The sequence below is a fragment of the Pongo pygmaeus genome, chromosome 1 (genome assembly GCF_028885625.2).
Source record: "Pongo pygmaeus isolate AG05252 chromosome 1, NHGRI_mPonPyg2-v2.0_pri, whole genome shotgun sequence".
Lineage (NCBI taxonomy): Eukaryota > Metazoa > Chordata > Mammalia > Primates > Hominidae > Pongo > Pongo pygmaeus.
In genome coordinates, this window is record NC_072373.2 from 126910113 (window position 1) to 126923307 (window position 13195).

At 31.5% G+C, this 13195-nt stretch overlaps 1 protein-coding gene across 2 annotated transcripts in view; it reads left to right on the forward strand.

The window, feature by feature from the left end:
• Positions 1-13195, forward strand: part of COL11A1 (collagen type XI alpha 1 chain) — a 243202-nt gene that overhangs the window by 91238 nt on the left and 138769 nt on the right. For both annotated transcript variants that reach the window (XM_054450666.2, XM_054450675.2), the window contains exons 9-14: positions 600-662; positions 2102-2143; positions 5430-5492; positions 7572-7646; positions 8724-8807; positions 10848-10904. In XM_054450666.2, coding sequence (XP_054306641.1) covers positions 600-662; positions 2102-2143; positions 5430-5492; positions 7572-7646; positions 8724-8807; positions 10848-10904 — 384 coding nt within the window. The remainder of the gene's footprint in view (positions 1-599; positions 663-2101; positions 2144-5429; positions 5493-7571; positions 7647-8723; positions 8808-10847; positions 10905-13195) is intronic.

Genomic DNA, 13195 nt, shown 5'->3' on the forward strand with positions numbered 1-13195 from the left:
CTATAGATGTCTTTATAAAACATGTTTATATGAGGCAATCATTCAATCTCATTTTAAGATTCAGTATTAATGCTTCTTATGCCTCTCTTTTAATTTTTGCCCTATTTAAGCCTTCAGCAGGTCTTCATATTTAAAAATATATTTTAATAGGTTGTTTTAAATGTGTTTAGTTTACTAAATTATCTTTTTAAAAACAAATGGCCAGCCAGGTGCATTGGTTCACGCCTGTAATCCTAGCACTTTGGGAGGCAGAGGCAGGCGGATTACCTGAGCTCAGGAGTTCTAAACCAACTTGGGCAACACGGTGAAAACCCATCTCTACTAAAAATACAAAAAAAAAAATAGCTAGGCGTGGTGGCGGGCGCCTGTAGTCCCTGCCTCAGAAGTCTGCCTCAGGAGGCTGAGGCAGAAGAATGGCATCAACCCGGCAGGCGGAGCTTGCAGTGAGCGGAGATCGCGCCACTGCACTCTAGCCTGGGCAACAGAGGGAGACTCCGTCTCCAAAAAAGAAAGAAAGAAAGAAAAAGAAAAAAAGAAGAAAAGAAAGAAAGAAATGGCCTTACAGATATTTAGGCTGTTTTGAATATTTCATTCAACAGATAAATGGCCATGGTGCATATGGAGAGAAAGGACAGAAAGGAGAACCAGCAGTGGTTGAGCCTGTAAGTAGTGGTGTGAATGCACTTTAAATGTTGGTAAAATTGCTTATGAGCCACCATTACGTGAAATTATTATGTATGTTCGTGTTTTACCAATGATAATCTTGATGTCCGGATGTTTGAAATTCACCACAAATAAGTAAGTTAATAAGGTCTTGTCTAGAAAGGAGAATTTCAATACAACAAAACATTATAGAGCTGCAGAAATTCAGAATTTGAAAGTAGCTGAAATTTGTCTTGTCTAATTCTCTTATTTTAAAACTAAAGAACTGGAGATCTAAAGGACTTAAGTAATTTTCCTGAGGTATCAAATGTTTGATCAATGAGATATAATAGGACTTTAATTTTCCTACTTTCCAATCCAATGATATTTCTCTCTAATCTCTATGACTTCACATTATTTGAAATATATTATATCACATACATATTTGTTACATATCCAAATTGAGTCATATGATAATATATTTTTTACTTCCTTTTCATCTACAGAAGAATCTCTAATTCACTCCAAATTAATCCTTTAAAATTTATATCAATATTATTACTAATAATATTGCTAAGAAACAGAATCTTACTTGGAAGCAGTTTTACCATTGTTTCCTGCTAATAAACAATTTGGAAAAACTAATGTATTAGAACAACACAAAAATGATTTCAGAAATTGTAAGGACATAAAAATTTCAAAAAAAAAACAGAGAAAGAAAAATGATAAAGAATAAAAAGAGACAATTTTAAGGACGTTGTTGGCCATCTACTCATTACTCCAAAATCATGCAACATGCTCACAAAAAATATTGAAAATATTTTTTTCAGAATGAATCAGTCCTTATTATAAAAAATTTTAACCCCCTTTTTAAATGACATTATAGCTTTTCAGGAGTCCAAAGATGGAGTGGAATCATAAATGTTTTAGAACTGAGTTCTTATTCTGAATAGCTCTTTATTCCTTTGCTTATAAAGAGCTTATATCATATTTATTCATTTTCCTTTTGCTTGGATTTTTCTGTAATTTCCCTGAATTAAAGAGCTTATTTTCCATTCTTTCATTTACACAGCAGATATTTACTAAGTTTCTGTTTTATGCCAGGTATTATTCTGTGGGCTACAAACAAACAAACGAAAAACAAAAAAACAAAAAACCTTGGTAGATTGTTTTGTCTGTACTCTTCTTGGGAGCACTTAGCATATTCTCCTTTGTAATATTATTCATTTAATATTCATTTCCACTCCACTTAATTCACACATTCTCTGAGGGCACAGTCTATATCTTCTTTTTGAATTTCTTTCCTTCCCTGTGCAAAAACATTCATAATTAATTTAAGTGCTATGAATAGATAATTCACTATTGAATATGCAATGATATAGTGTTCTCTTATATTCATGTAATTAAGAGGTTGGGGGTTATATTTCCCTGGTAGAGATGTTCTCTTTTCTTATTATAGGGTATGCTTGTCGAAGGACCACCAGGACCAGCAGGACCTGCAGTATGTAAATGTTTTAAGATTATTTTTGTCTATTTAAAGTAATCATATATAAGATTTCTATTCATTACTAAATGAGAACATTTTAAACTAATTAGAATATTGAATTATAGAGAAAAACGTTTGTTCAGAGGAGCTGGTGCCTTTGAACTGCCTTCTGATTTATCTATCCAAGTAATACTCTTTAAATTTTGTTTTACATATTTTTGCAGCTTAGATATCTCTGCATCTTCTAAACTCATTTTCGTCTTTATACTGAAATACATGAAAGTAAAGAAAAGTCATCCTTATTTTCATTGCAGAGGTATAATTATATCTCAACAAACAGAATGGCAACATCTAGGTAGACTGTAGCTGCCTTATCTATACCTCTGTGTGGAGTAATTATCGGATTCCATTGTGGTATCCTGATAAGGCTGATGTTACTCAGTGTGTTTATTCTCAGGTGATTGCACTGATAAGACCTGGTAATAAATCATCTGTCTTTTGTGGAATTAATTAAACTCTTGTCTTGATTTGCATTTCTCTGATGGCCAGTGACGATGAGCATTTTTTCATGGGTCTTTTGGCTGCATAAATGTCTTCTTTTGAGAAGTGTCTGTTCATATCCTTTGCCCACTTTTTGATGGGGTTGTTTGTTTTTTTCTTGTAAATTTGTTTGAATTCATTGTAGATTCTGGATATTAGCCCTTTGTCAGATGAGTAGGTTGCGAAAATTTTCTCCCATTCTGTAGGTTGCCTGTTCACTCTGATGGTAGTTTCTTTTGCTGTGCAGAAGCTCTTGAGTTTAATTAGATCCCATTTGTCAATTTTGGCTTTTGTTGCCATTGCTTTTGGTGTTTTAGACATGAAGTCCTTGCCTATGCATATGTCCTGAATGGTAATGCCTAGGTTTTCTTCCAGGGTTTTTATGGTTTTAGGTCTAACATTTAAGTCTTTAATCCATCTTGAATTAATTTTTGTATAAGGTGTAAGGAAGGGATCCAGTTTCAGCTTTCTACATATGGCTAGCCAGTTTTCCCAGTACCATTTATTAAATAGGGAATCCTTTCCCCATTTCTTGTTTTTCTCAGGTTTGTCAAAGATCAGATAGTTGTAGATATGTGGCATTATTTCTGAGGGCTCTGTTCTGTTCCATTGATCTATATCTCTGTTTTGGTACCAGTACCATGCTGTTTTGGTTACTGTAGCCTTGTAGTATAGTTTGAAGTCAGGTAGCGTGATGCCTCCAGCTTTGTTCCTTTGGCTTAGGATTGACTTGGTGATGCAGGCTCTTTTTTGGTTCTATATGAACTTTAAAGTAGTTTTTTCCAATTCTGTGAAGAAAGTCATTGGTAGCTTGATGGGGATGGCATTGAATCTATAAGTTATCTTGGGCAGTGTGTCCATTTTCACAATATTGATTCTTCCTATCCATGAGCATGGAATGTTCTTCCATTTGTTTGTATCCTCTTTTATTTCATTGAGCAGTGGTTTATAGTTCTCCTTGAAGAGGTCCATCATGTCCCTTGTAAGTTGGATTCCTAAATATTTTATTTTCTTTGAAGCAATTGTGAATAGGAGTTCACTCATGATTTCTTTCTCTTTGTCTGTTATTGGTGTATAAGAATGCTTGTGATGTTTGCACATTGATTTTGTATCCTGAGACTTTGCTGAAGTTGCCTATCAGCTTATGGAGATTTTGGGCTGAGAGGACGGGGCTTTCTAGATATACAATCATGTCATCTGCAAACAGGGACAATTTGACTTCCTCTTTTCCTAATTGAATACCCTATATTTCCTTCTCCTGCCTGATTGCCCTGGCCAGAACTTCCAACACTATGTTGAATAGGAGTGGTGAGAGAGGGCATCCCTGTCTTGTGCCAGTTTTCAAAGAGAATGCTTCCAGTTTTTGCCCATTCAGTATGATATTGGCTGTGGGTTTGTCATAGATAGCTCTTATTATTTTGAGATATGTCCCATCAATACCTAATTTATTGAGAGTTTTTAGCATGAAGGCTGTTGAATTTTGTCAAAGGCCTTTTCTGCATCTATTGAGATAATCATGTGGTTTTTGTCTTTGGTTCTGTTTATATGCTTGATTACATTTATTGATTTGCGTATATTGAACCAGCCTTGCATCCCTCACACCAGTTAGAATGGCAATTATGAAAAAGTCAGGAAACAACAGGTGCTGGAGAGGATGTGGAGAAATAGTAACACTTTTACACTGTTGGTGGGACTGTAAACTAGTTCAACCATTGTGGAAATCAGTGTGGTGATTCCTCAGGGATCCAGAACTAGAAATTCCATTTAACCCAGCCATCCCATTACTGGGTATATACCCAAAGACTATAAATCATGCTGCTATAAAGACAGATGCACATGTATGTTTATTGCGGCACTATTCACAATAGCAAAGACTTGGAACCAACCCAAATGTCCGACAATGATAGACTGGATTAAGAAAATGTGCACATATACACCATGGAATACTATGCAGCCATAAAAAATGATGAGTTCATGTCCTTTGTGGGGACATGGATGAAACTGGAAATCATCATTCTCAGTAAACTATCACAAGAACAAAAACCCACACACTGCATGTTCTCACTCATAGATGGGAATTGAACAATGAGAACGCATGAACACGGGAAGGGGAACATCACACTCTGGGGACTGTTGTGGGGTGGGGGAAAGGGAGAGGGATAGCTTTAGGAGATATACCTAATGCTAAATGACGAGTTAATGGGTGCAGCACACCAGCATGGCATATGTATACATATGTAACTAACCTGCACATGGTGCACATGTACCCTAAAACTTAAAGTATAATAATAATACATAAATAAATAAATAAATAAATAAATAAAAACTCTTGTCATCTAAAATAATGGATGATACTGATGCATTTAAATATGTTTACCCATAAAAGGAAAGATAATTGCCTCTAACCTAAATGATTTCCATATGTTCAACTTGGCTATCAAATTTTTGAGATCTAATTTTATGAGTGTTCCATTTTTTCAGTTAGAAAAGGGACCAAATATGACCTTAGAGACTTTACATTGGCATATTCTTCTTTCCTGTTTTTCCTTGAAATGTTTGCCTCCCCCTTGAGAGCATCTGAACTAGCTACAAATTGGTTTCTATATGTTGTCTTTTCACAGGAAGATAAATAGGGCAACTGTTTAGAAGTCTAGTGTATATTTATAAAATATAAATGAACTCTTCCATAGGACTAGGGTGAATTCATCTGAATATTAATGAGATTAGGAATCTGATTCAGATATGGTGTGTTTCTCTATAGGGTATTATGGGTCCTCCAGGTCTACAAGGCCCCACTGGACCCCCTGGTGACCCTGGCGATAGGGTAAGTGAATGGACATGACATCTCATTACAAATGCATGTCATACAGATTTAAATAATTAAAATGTATTCTACAAGTATAACGTTATTCTCACTGCATGTGGGAGGGGTAAAGGCAGCATGAATTCAGTGCTGCACGACATTTTAGTTAACATTTTAAATATTATTTTAAAGTGAGAAAAAAATGTGCATTTATCTATGGCATAATTAGTAAGCAAACTTTTATTTTCACCCAATATCCATATTGATATGAACTCATTACATTAGGGATTCTGGTATTCAAATTTGAATTCCAAACATATTGTCTAGGTATTTCCATTTATATTTATTTGTATGCTGACAGAATGAGTTAATAAATCTACATTCTACTTTGAAGATCAAACTCTGGGTTACATGCTGAAATATCTCATTTGTGTTAAGTCTCTCCAAACTCTTCTCATAAAATAACCTTCCCTTTTTTTTCCCAAATCCTTGAGTAGCCAATAACTTTGAACTTTTTTTCTTTTGTTCTTTAGAGGATCAGAGATACAAATAAGTTATACTTTTCATATAATTACAATTTAAATAATGTAAAAACTTTTTAATTTAAATTTAATGGAGGAAGATTTTTAAATATTTCAGAAATTCTGGATTGAGTGATAGCTATTTAAGGTCAGAGGACATAAGAGTGTATTATGCAAACGTTATGAAACTTTTTATTTAAAATAAAGTTCATAAGGTTAGTTCTCACATGCTCTGCTTACTTAATTTGATATGTCCAGTTTCTTGGAGACATGTATTTGTAATAGTCATTTTAGTTAATATTTTTAAATCCCGCTATATTTTCATAAGACCTTTTGGTATTCTGTAGTTTACTCACCTTAAACTCTACATCAGGTGACAAATTCATCTCTTTACACTGTGCCTTATATAGAGAGACATATAAATGATCTACAAATGTAGGAAATATTTTAGTAATAGGAAATTATACCATTCAAGCTAGATTTGTTGGGATTTTAAAAAATTATTTCTTTATAGAAGCCATTATTTGAACTTACTTTAACAGTTCCTTGAAGCTTGTAGAGAATCTATTGAAATAATATTCTAAATAAAATATAATTTTGCCAATCTAGAATCAATGTTAACACTTTCCTAGGAGTTAACTTTTTATGAGAAATTCACATTTGAAAACTGCTGCTGCATTTTTTTATATATTGGTTGGGCGCTTTGAGTTATAGCATTTTGTATTTAGTTATTTATTAATTTTTGAATTTACTTGCTTCCCTGCCAAGTATGACGTGGCTATGTAGAAATGTCTCCTTATATTGAAAGCTTATGGACATATACCTTGTATCTATGAGTCACATACTTATGAACAGATGTATATATTACATATTTAATATTTTCTATATTCATATCCATATCTTGGATTTCTGGACAGCATAGTCACACCTAAACTTCTAAATGTACATGTATGTATGCATGCACACATACATACACTGAGTATATTTAATCAGTAAACATTTAAAATAAATTAGTGATTATCTATGATTAACATTAACATGCTAAAATTAGTCATTATCTATGTTAAAAACTATCTCTCTTGAAGATAGTATCTATTGTCTATTAAAATATAGTATGTAGTTAAGTATTCTACTAAATAAATACTATTTATGTATCTGTTAAAGAATACTAAAATATACCTTAAACCTAATAATTCTTAAATAAAATTTTCATTATTTACTTAAATCTGTTTTTATCTAACTGTAAGAACCAGGCTTGTACTACTTATTTTTCTCACATTACTTTCCCTTAAAATATATGTGAACTCTTCATCTTACACAGTTTTAGGCTGTGAACAAAGTTTGAGCAAAATTTATAGCTTAATTGGATTATATATTAATAACCAAACGTTATTAAAATCATCTAAAATTGTGCAACAGAATAGAATTCTGGCTAGGTATACTTACTAAAAACAGATTAAATAAGGTGGAAAGGACAAATGCAAATTAGATAAAGTAGACTTATCTTATAAGTTATTCTAGTTCTAGTAAATATTATTTTGATATTTATTTATTTTGGCTATTTCATTTATTTTTCTAGGGCCCCCCAGGACGTCCTGGCTTACCAGGGGCTGATGGTCTACCTGGTCCTCCTGGTACTATGTTGATGTTACCGGTATGTTCTTTTTTATGTTATAGAGATGACTTGATATCCTGTCATCTTTTTTCTGAAGTTTATTGTTGAACCATATTGAAGAGCAATCAACTAAAAACCATTGTATGAGGTAGAAATACTTGAAATTAAGCAGCAATTGGAAATTCAGGGAAATTTAACAAAACAAAATTATGGTAAGTATCAATCTCTGCATTAAAACTAAGAATTCATTATTTGATTACACTCTTAGCAACAGAGTTTTTAACAATATTTCCAATTGTGGTTTATCCTGAGTCACATTATTAACATGTTTTTCATATGTTATTTAACATAGCATTAATATACTATTTACCATCTATTATCTATATAGTCATAAATAGTATTTATTTGTAGTGTTATTATTCATTACCCCAAAATTATTTGCTTTACTGTAAGATTCCTTTGTAAAGTTTTTGTTGCCCTGGTCTTTTGGGAAAAAAAATGTGTATTTTATTTATCAATTTCAACATAATCAACAAAGTTTCAAGAAATAATTACTTAGAATGAAAAATTGACTCATACTGCATTTTGAGTTAAAATGGAGCAAATTTTATAGAGGAATATTACAGAAGATCTGTTTTATAACATGAGTACTTAAGAATGGGTGAACAAAATAAATAAATCACAAGGAAAATTTCCTGTGTATTAGTGGATATTCCAAAAATTTTGACAAACAAAATAGAGATTCAGCTGTAACTGTCACTGAACTTGGTATATTTGGAATTTTATACAAATGAATCAATAAAATGGGTAGCATTTGTGCTTAAAAAAAGCCACAATGGTTTATTCCAGAGGTATAGAAATTATAGCATTTAAAATTGAAACAGAGTTTCTAGTTTCTTCTTCTACAAATGGTAACCTGTAGTGTAAAGAACTTCCATAGGAAATAGAAAGAGCAAAAACAAAACAAACTAGATCTCATGATTCATTATGGAGTTACTTTGTAATTTTGTAAAATCCCACCATTTTAATAAGTGGTTTTTATCTAATGATCAAAGCACATAATTCAACATGTTTGACAAAGCTAATTTTGAATTTATTAATGTTATCTCTTCCAAGTTCCGTTATGGTGGTGATGGTTCCAAAGGACCAACCATCTCTGCTCAGGAAGCTCAGGCTCAAGCTATTCTTCAGCAGGCTCGGGTAAGAAAGGATAAACTTGCATTCCCACAAGATGACTGACTCTGTGTCAAGTATATATGTGTGTACATATGGGAGATGCTACCATTATTAATAGAATATTTACTTCTGAATAGTATATTGAACTTACTTGGAAAACTGCTAAAATTATATTTATTTTTCTAGTAGTAATGTTTATTAATTGAAAATTATAGTTAGGTAGTTGACCAATGCAATGTTGCCATTATATAATTCTAGCAGTCTCCCACCATAACACGCAAGAATTCTATTTTTTTTCCCAAGAGTATTGATATATTTACACCTAGTGCACCTTATCTTTCACATCCAGTTTTACTCTGCTAACTCATAAGTCAATGATGGGTTATAATTAAGAGAATAAAATTTGAGATACATTTGTTCTTAATTTTCTGGATTATTTAACATACCATGGATAACACAGAAAATTAAATATTTTGGACATCATATATAAGAAAGAAACCTTCAAATTTCTTACCAACCCCAATCTTTATAATCTGTAGTATTTTTAAAATTTCAGTTTATGATTTTTTTTTAGTTTAAAGCTTCCACTACTTGTAGACTTATAAAATATAGAATTACATTTATGTTTTTTAATTAGTTTCATTTAAATTAGAATATACGCAAGAAAATCAAAAGGATAGACCAGGAAGGAATTGGAATTCATATAACATTTTTATTCATAGTATTGGTTTTCTTTTTAAGGAAGAAGGAAATAAAGGATTTATGGTTGGTATGGATATGGTTACCCGCCTTCTAACCAATATAAATCACTTCTGTGATAAAATTTTTATGCATCATGATGAATTTATGCATGTGTAAAAATATCTGAAAACATGAGTAAAAATTGTAATTCATCCTCGATATTTGTTTATGTCTTTCCTAAGTCTATTAATCTGAAAATATATCATTATTTGATTGTATCATGTTTAAAGATAATGAAAAATTAAAATATTTGTTTATTAGATTTTGGCATAATGCAAATCTAAAATTATTTAAAATAATTTACTAAAGATTTCTATAACTTATTTTATAAAATATATGATTTTGAACGATTTTAAGGTAATTATTTGAACTTAAATATTTTATGAGGTCATTGAATTCCTCATTTTATTAGTCCTCTTAACCTACTTGAAAAATAGGTAGCAAGCATTATAATTCAATTTTTCAGATATTTAATCTCAAGGATTAAGAAGTATATTGTCAAAAATCTCATGGTGAGTCAGTAGTGACTTTGGAGATCCTACTGTTTTCATCTCGTGCACTTTTCTAATATGATTTTGCATTTATTTCTGTTGTGGTATTATTTTTGATATCTTTGTGATAAATCTAAGTGTTCATCTGTTGAGCTCTAATATTCAAAATAGCACACAATACTAATTTAACATCTATCAAATTTTTATCTTTTGTACTGTATGTGTTTCAGCTTTTCAAGTATGCTAATTTCACATTTCTAATATTCAGTGTAACAATAGTGCATGTAATCAGTTTATTATGTGTATGATTATACAAAATAAAACATTCTTCTCTATAGCATTATATTTCAGATATGTTAAAAGGCACATATTATCATAACACTTCCTGACCAGTTTTGTTTTATGGTGTCTGGCTTTAGTTATCATAATTTTTCCTAAAATATTGCTAAAAGAATTTTATTTAAAGCCTCTCAAATTGTGCCTACACATTTAAGAGAAAAAAGCTATGCATTGTTCTTGAAAAATTCAGAATAGTAAATTATCAGATATTAGTTGTTCTAAAATCTAGTTTAACTTTTATTTTTGATTAAGGCATAGCAATATATGTTACAAGATTTTATATGTTAAAAAGTTTTTTAAATGTCTGATATTTACCTCTTTTGTCATTCTAGAAATTTGCAGTTATTCAGTAACCTGACACTCTTTCTAGCATGTAGCTATTAAATCTGTGTTGATCATGTATTACTTAAGGGCAGCTTGTGCAAATTCATATTGTACTTTAATGTGCTCTTCCAGGAGAATATTACTGAATTTGATATATTTTGTTTTCTAGATTGCTCTGAGAGGCCCACCTGGCCCAATGGGTCTAACTGGAAGACCAGGTCCTGTGGTAGGTTACCCCAACAAAGATAATATATGTTAAAATTTTCAAATTAGCAGTTCCCTGTGCAACTTCTTCCAGGGATTGTGCATATCTCTGGTTGGTGACAGTAGTGTATGTTTTCATGCTTGCTGTTGTTTCCATTAAAAAAAATCCTTCTCAATTCAGTTTTCAGTACATTTTCATCAAAAGGTCTCAGTAAAAAATTTTAAATTGAATAAATAAAATTAAAAATGTAATTGAGTCATATCCAACTATTAATTTCTTAAACTATAAGTATCATTCATTTGCCTAATATTCAGCTTCCAAAATTATGTTTTACATTAAATACTTGAGACTTAATTTTATATTAAACAAAATGTTTGTTAAAAAAGAAAAATTTATTTGAGGCCAATGAAAATTATGATACAATCTTAGGGCAAGCAAGATCCTTTTTTTTTTTTTAATTATTATTATACTTTTAAGTTTTAGGGTACATGTGCACAATGTGCAGGTTAGTTACATATGTATACATGTGCCATGCTGGTGTGCTGCACCTATTAACTCATAGCAAGATACTTTTTAAACTGCAGGTTGCCTCAGTATTCCACAAGGTGCTTCAACTATTAGAGAGAGTATTTTCTCTTGTAGAAATTCTTGGAAATAACAAAGTGTTATGTTTTTCTCACTAGCATGATAGCACGCTAAGACATTTCAAATATTTTTGTCTAAGAAATCTTCAAATACACTAGAATATACTAATGTTAAGCGGTGTAGCAGTTCACAGGATTCTCATTAATTTTAGAATAGATGGATAAATAATTTATATTTTAAATATTTGGTTTTTTGTTTAAATTTTTTTCTACTATGCTTTCATATGCTCTCATAGACTTTCAAAATATTTTATGAAAATAATTATATTTACAGAATGTATTATTCTGAAAGTTAAAATCTTCTCTGTATCGTATGTAGTAGACACTTGCAGCAAAACTATTGTATTCAAATTTAAATCAAGTACTTAGTCTTCTAATTATTTAGTCTGTTTTACTGATTATATTAGGGTGATAGTTTTTCTTCATGTATTTTATCGAAGATTTTATTATGTAGATTTCCTTATATTTATATTTACCATAATTTAGTCATAAAATTTTATATATATTTTGCAGGAATATACATTCAATCATATAAGCTCACGGGGAACACATATTCTGATAATATGTTTCATAGAATTTAAATTATATAATTTAACGCATTATTAAATGTTTATCATGTATTTTATCATGCTTTGCTTTTCCAAAATACAGTAATATGGCAGATTCTATATCACTTAACCAATGAAATAGAGTTAATTTTTAATTATTTGTTAATGACTCAAATTTACATAACAGGAAAGTAAGTAGTATGTTAGTGTATTATAAAATTTGGGGTCAGAAGAATTAACCTAGGTACTTTATTAAAAATAAAACTTTCTGGGACTCTGAACTTAAGACTCTAATGTTGTAGATTCAGGATTGGAACCAGCGACTGTAATTTTAATACGTGCACCAGGTTGATTCCTATGGCCAAAGATATTTGAGAAACAGTGCCATATTTGATTTAATTTACAAATATCAGGCTGGGCGCAGTGGCTCACACCTGTAATCCCAGCACTTTGGAAGGCTGAGGCGGGAGGATCACCTAAGGTTGGGAGTTCGAGACCAGCCTGACCAACATGGAGAAACCCCGTTTCTACTAAAAATAGAAAATTAGCCGGGTGTGGTGGCACATGCCTGTAATCCCAGCTACTTGGGAGGCTGAGGCAGGAGAATAGCTTGAACCCGGGATGTGGAGGTTGCTGTGAGCCCAGATTGCTCCACTGCACTCCAGCCTTGGCAACAGAGCTAGACTCCATCTCAAAAAAAAAAAAAAAAAATTTACAAATATCAGTCCTAGGATATCTAAGACTCTATTATTCAAATAAATTTCATCTATTATCTTGAAAAACACAAGGAAATGGATTCATAGAGGCTAACGGCAGCAATGAGCAGAAACAAGCGAGGTACATTAGCAGTTCTTATTTTCATTAAACAACCATTAAGAGCCAGCCAATTTTCCAGAGCCTGTTGGCAAAGAGAAAATATTGACAACCATAAACACATTCTCAATGTCATAGCCAAAATTAATTAATTTTATCTACTTATCTCTTTGATATGAACGTTTTAGCTTCCTTAATTATTGAAGGTAGGTATTGAGAGAAAAAAACGTATTGTTTCTTTTTAGCATTTCAAAACATGCAAATTTGATGTTTGCATCAAAACATTAAATTGTTAGTCTTCCAAATA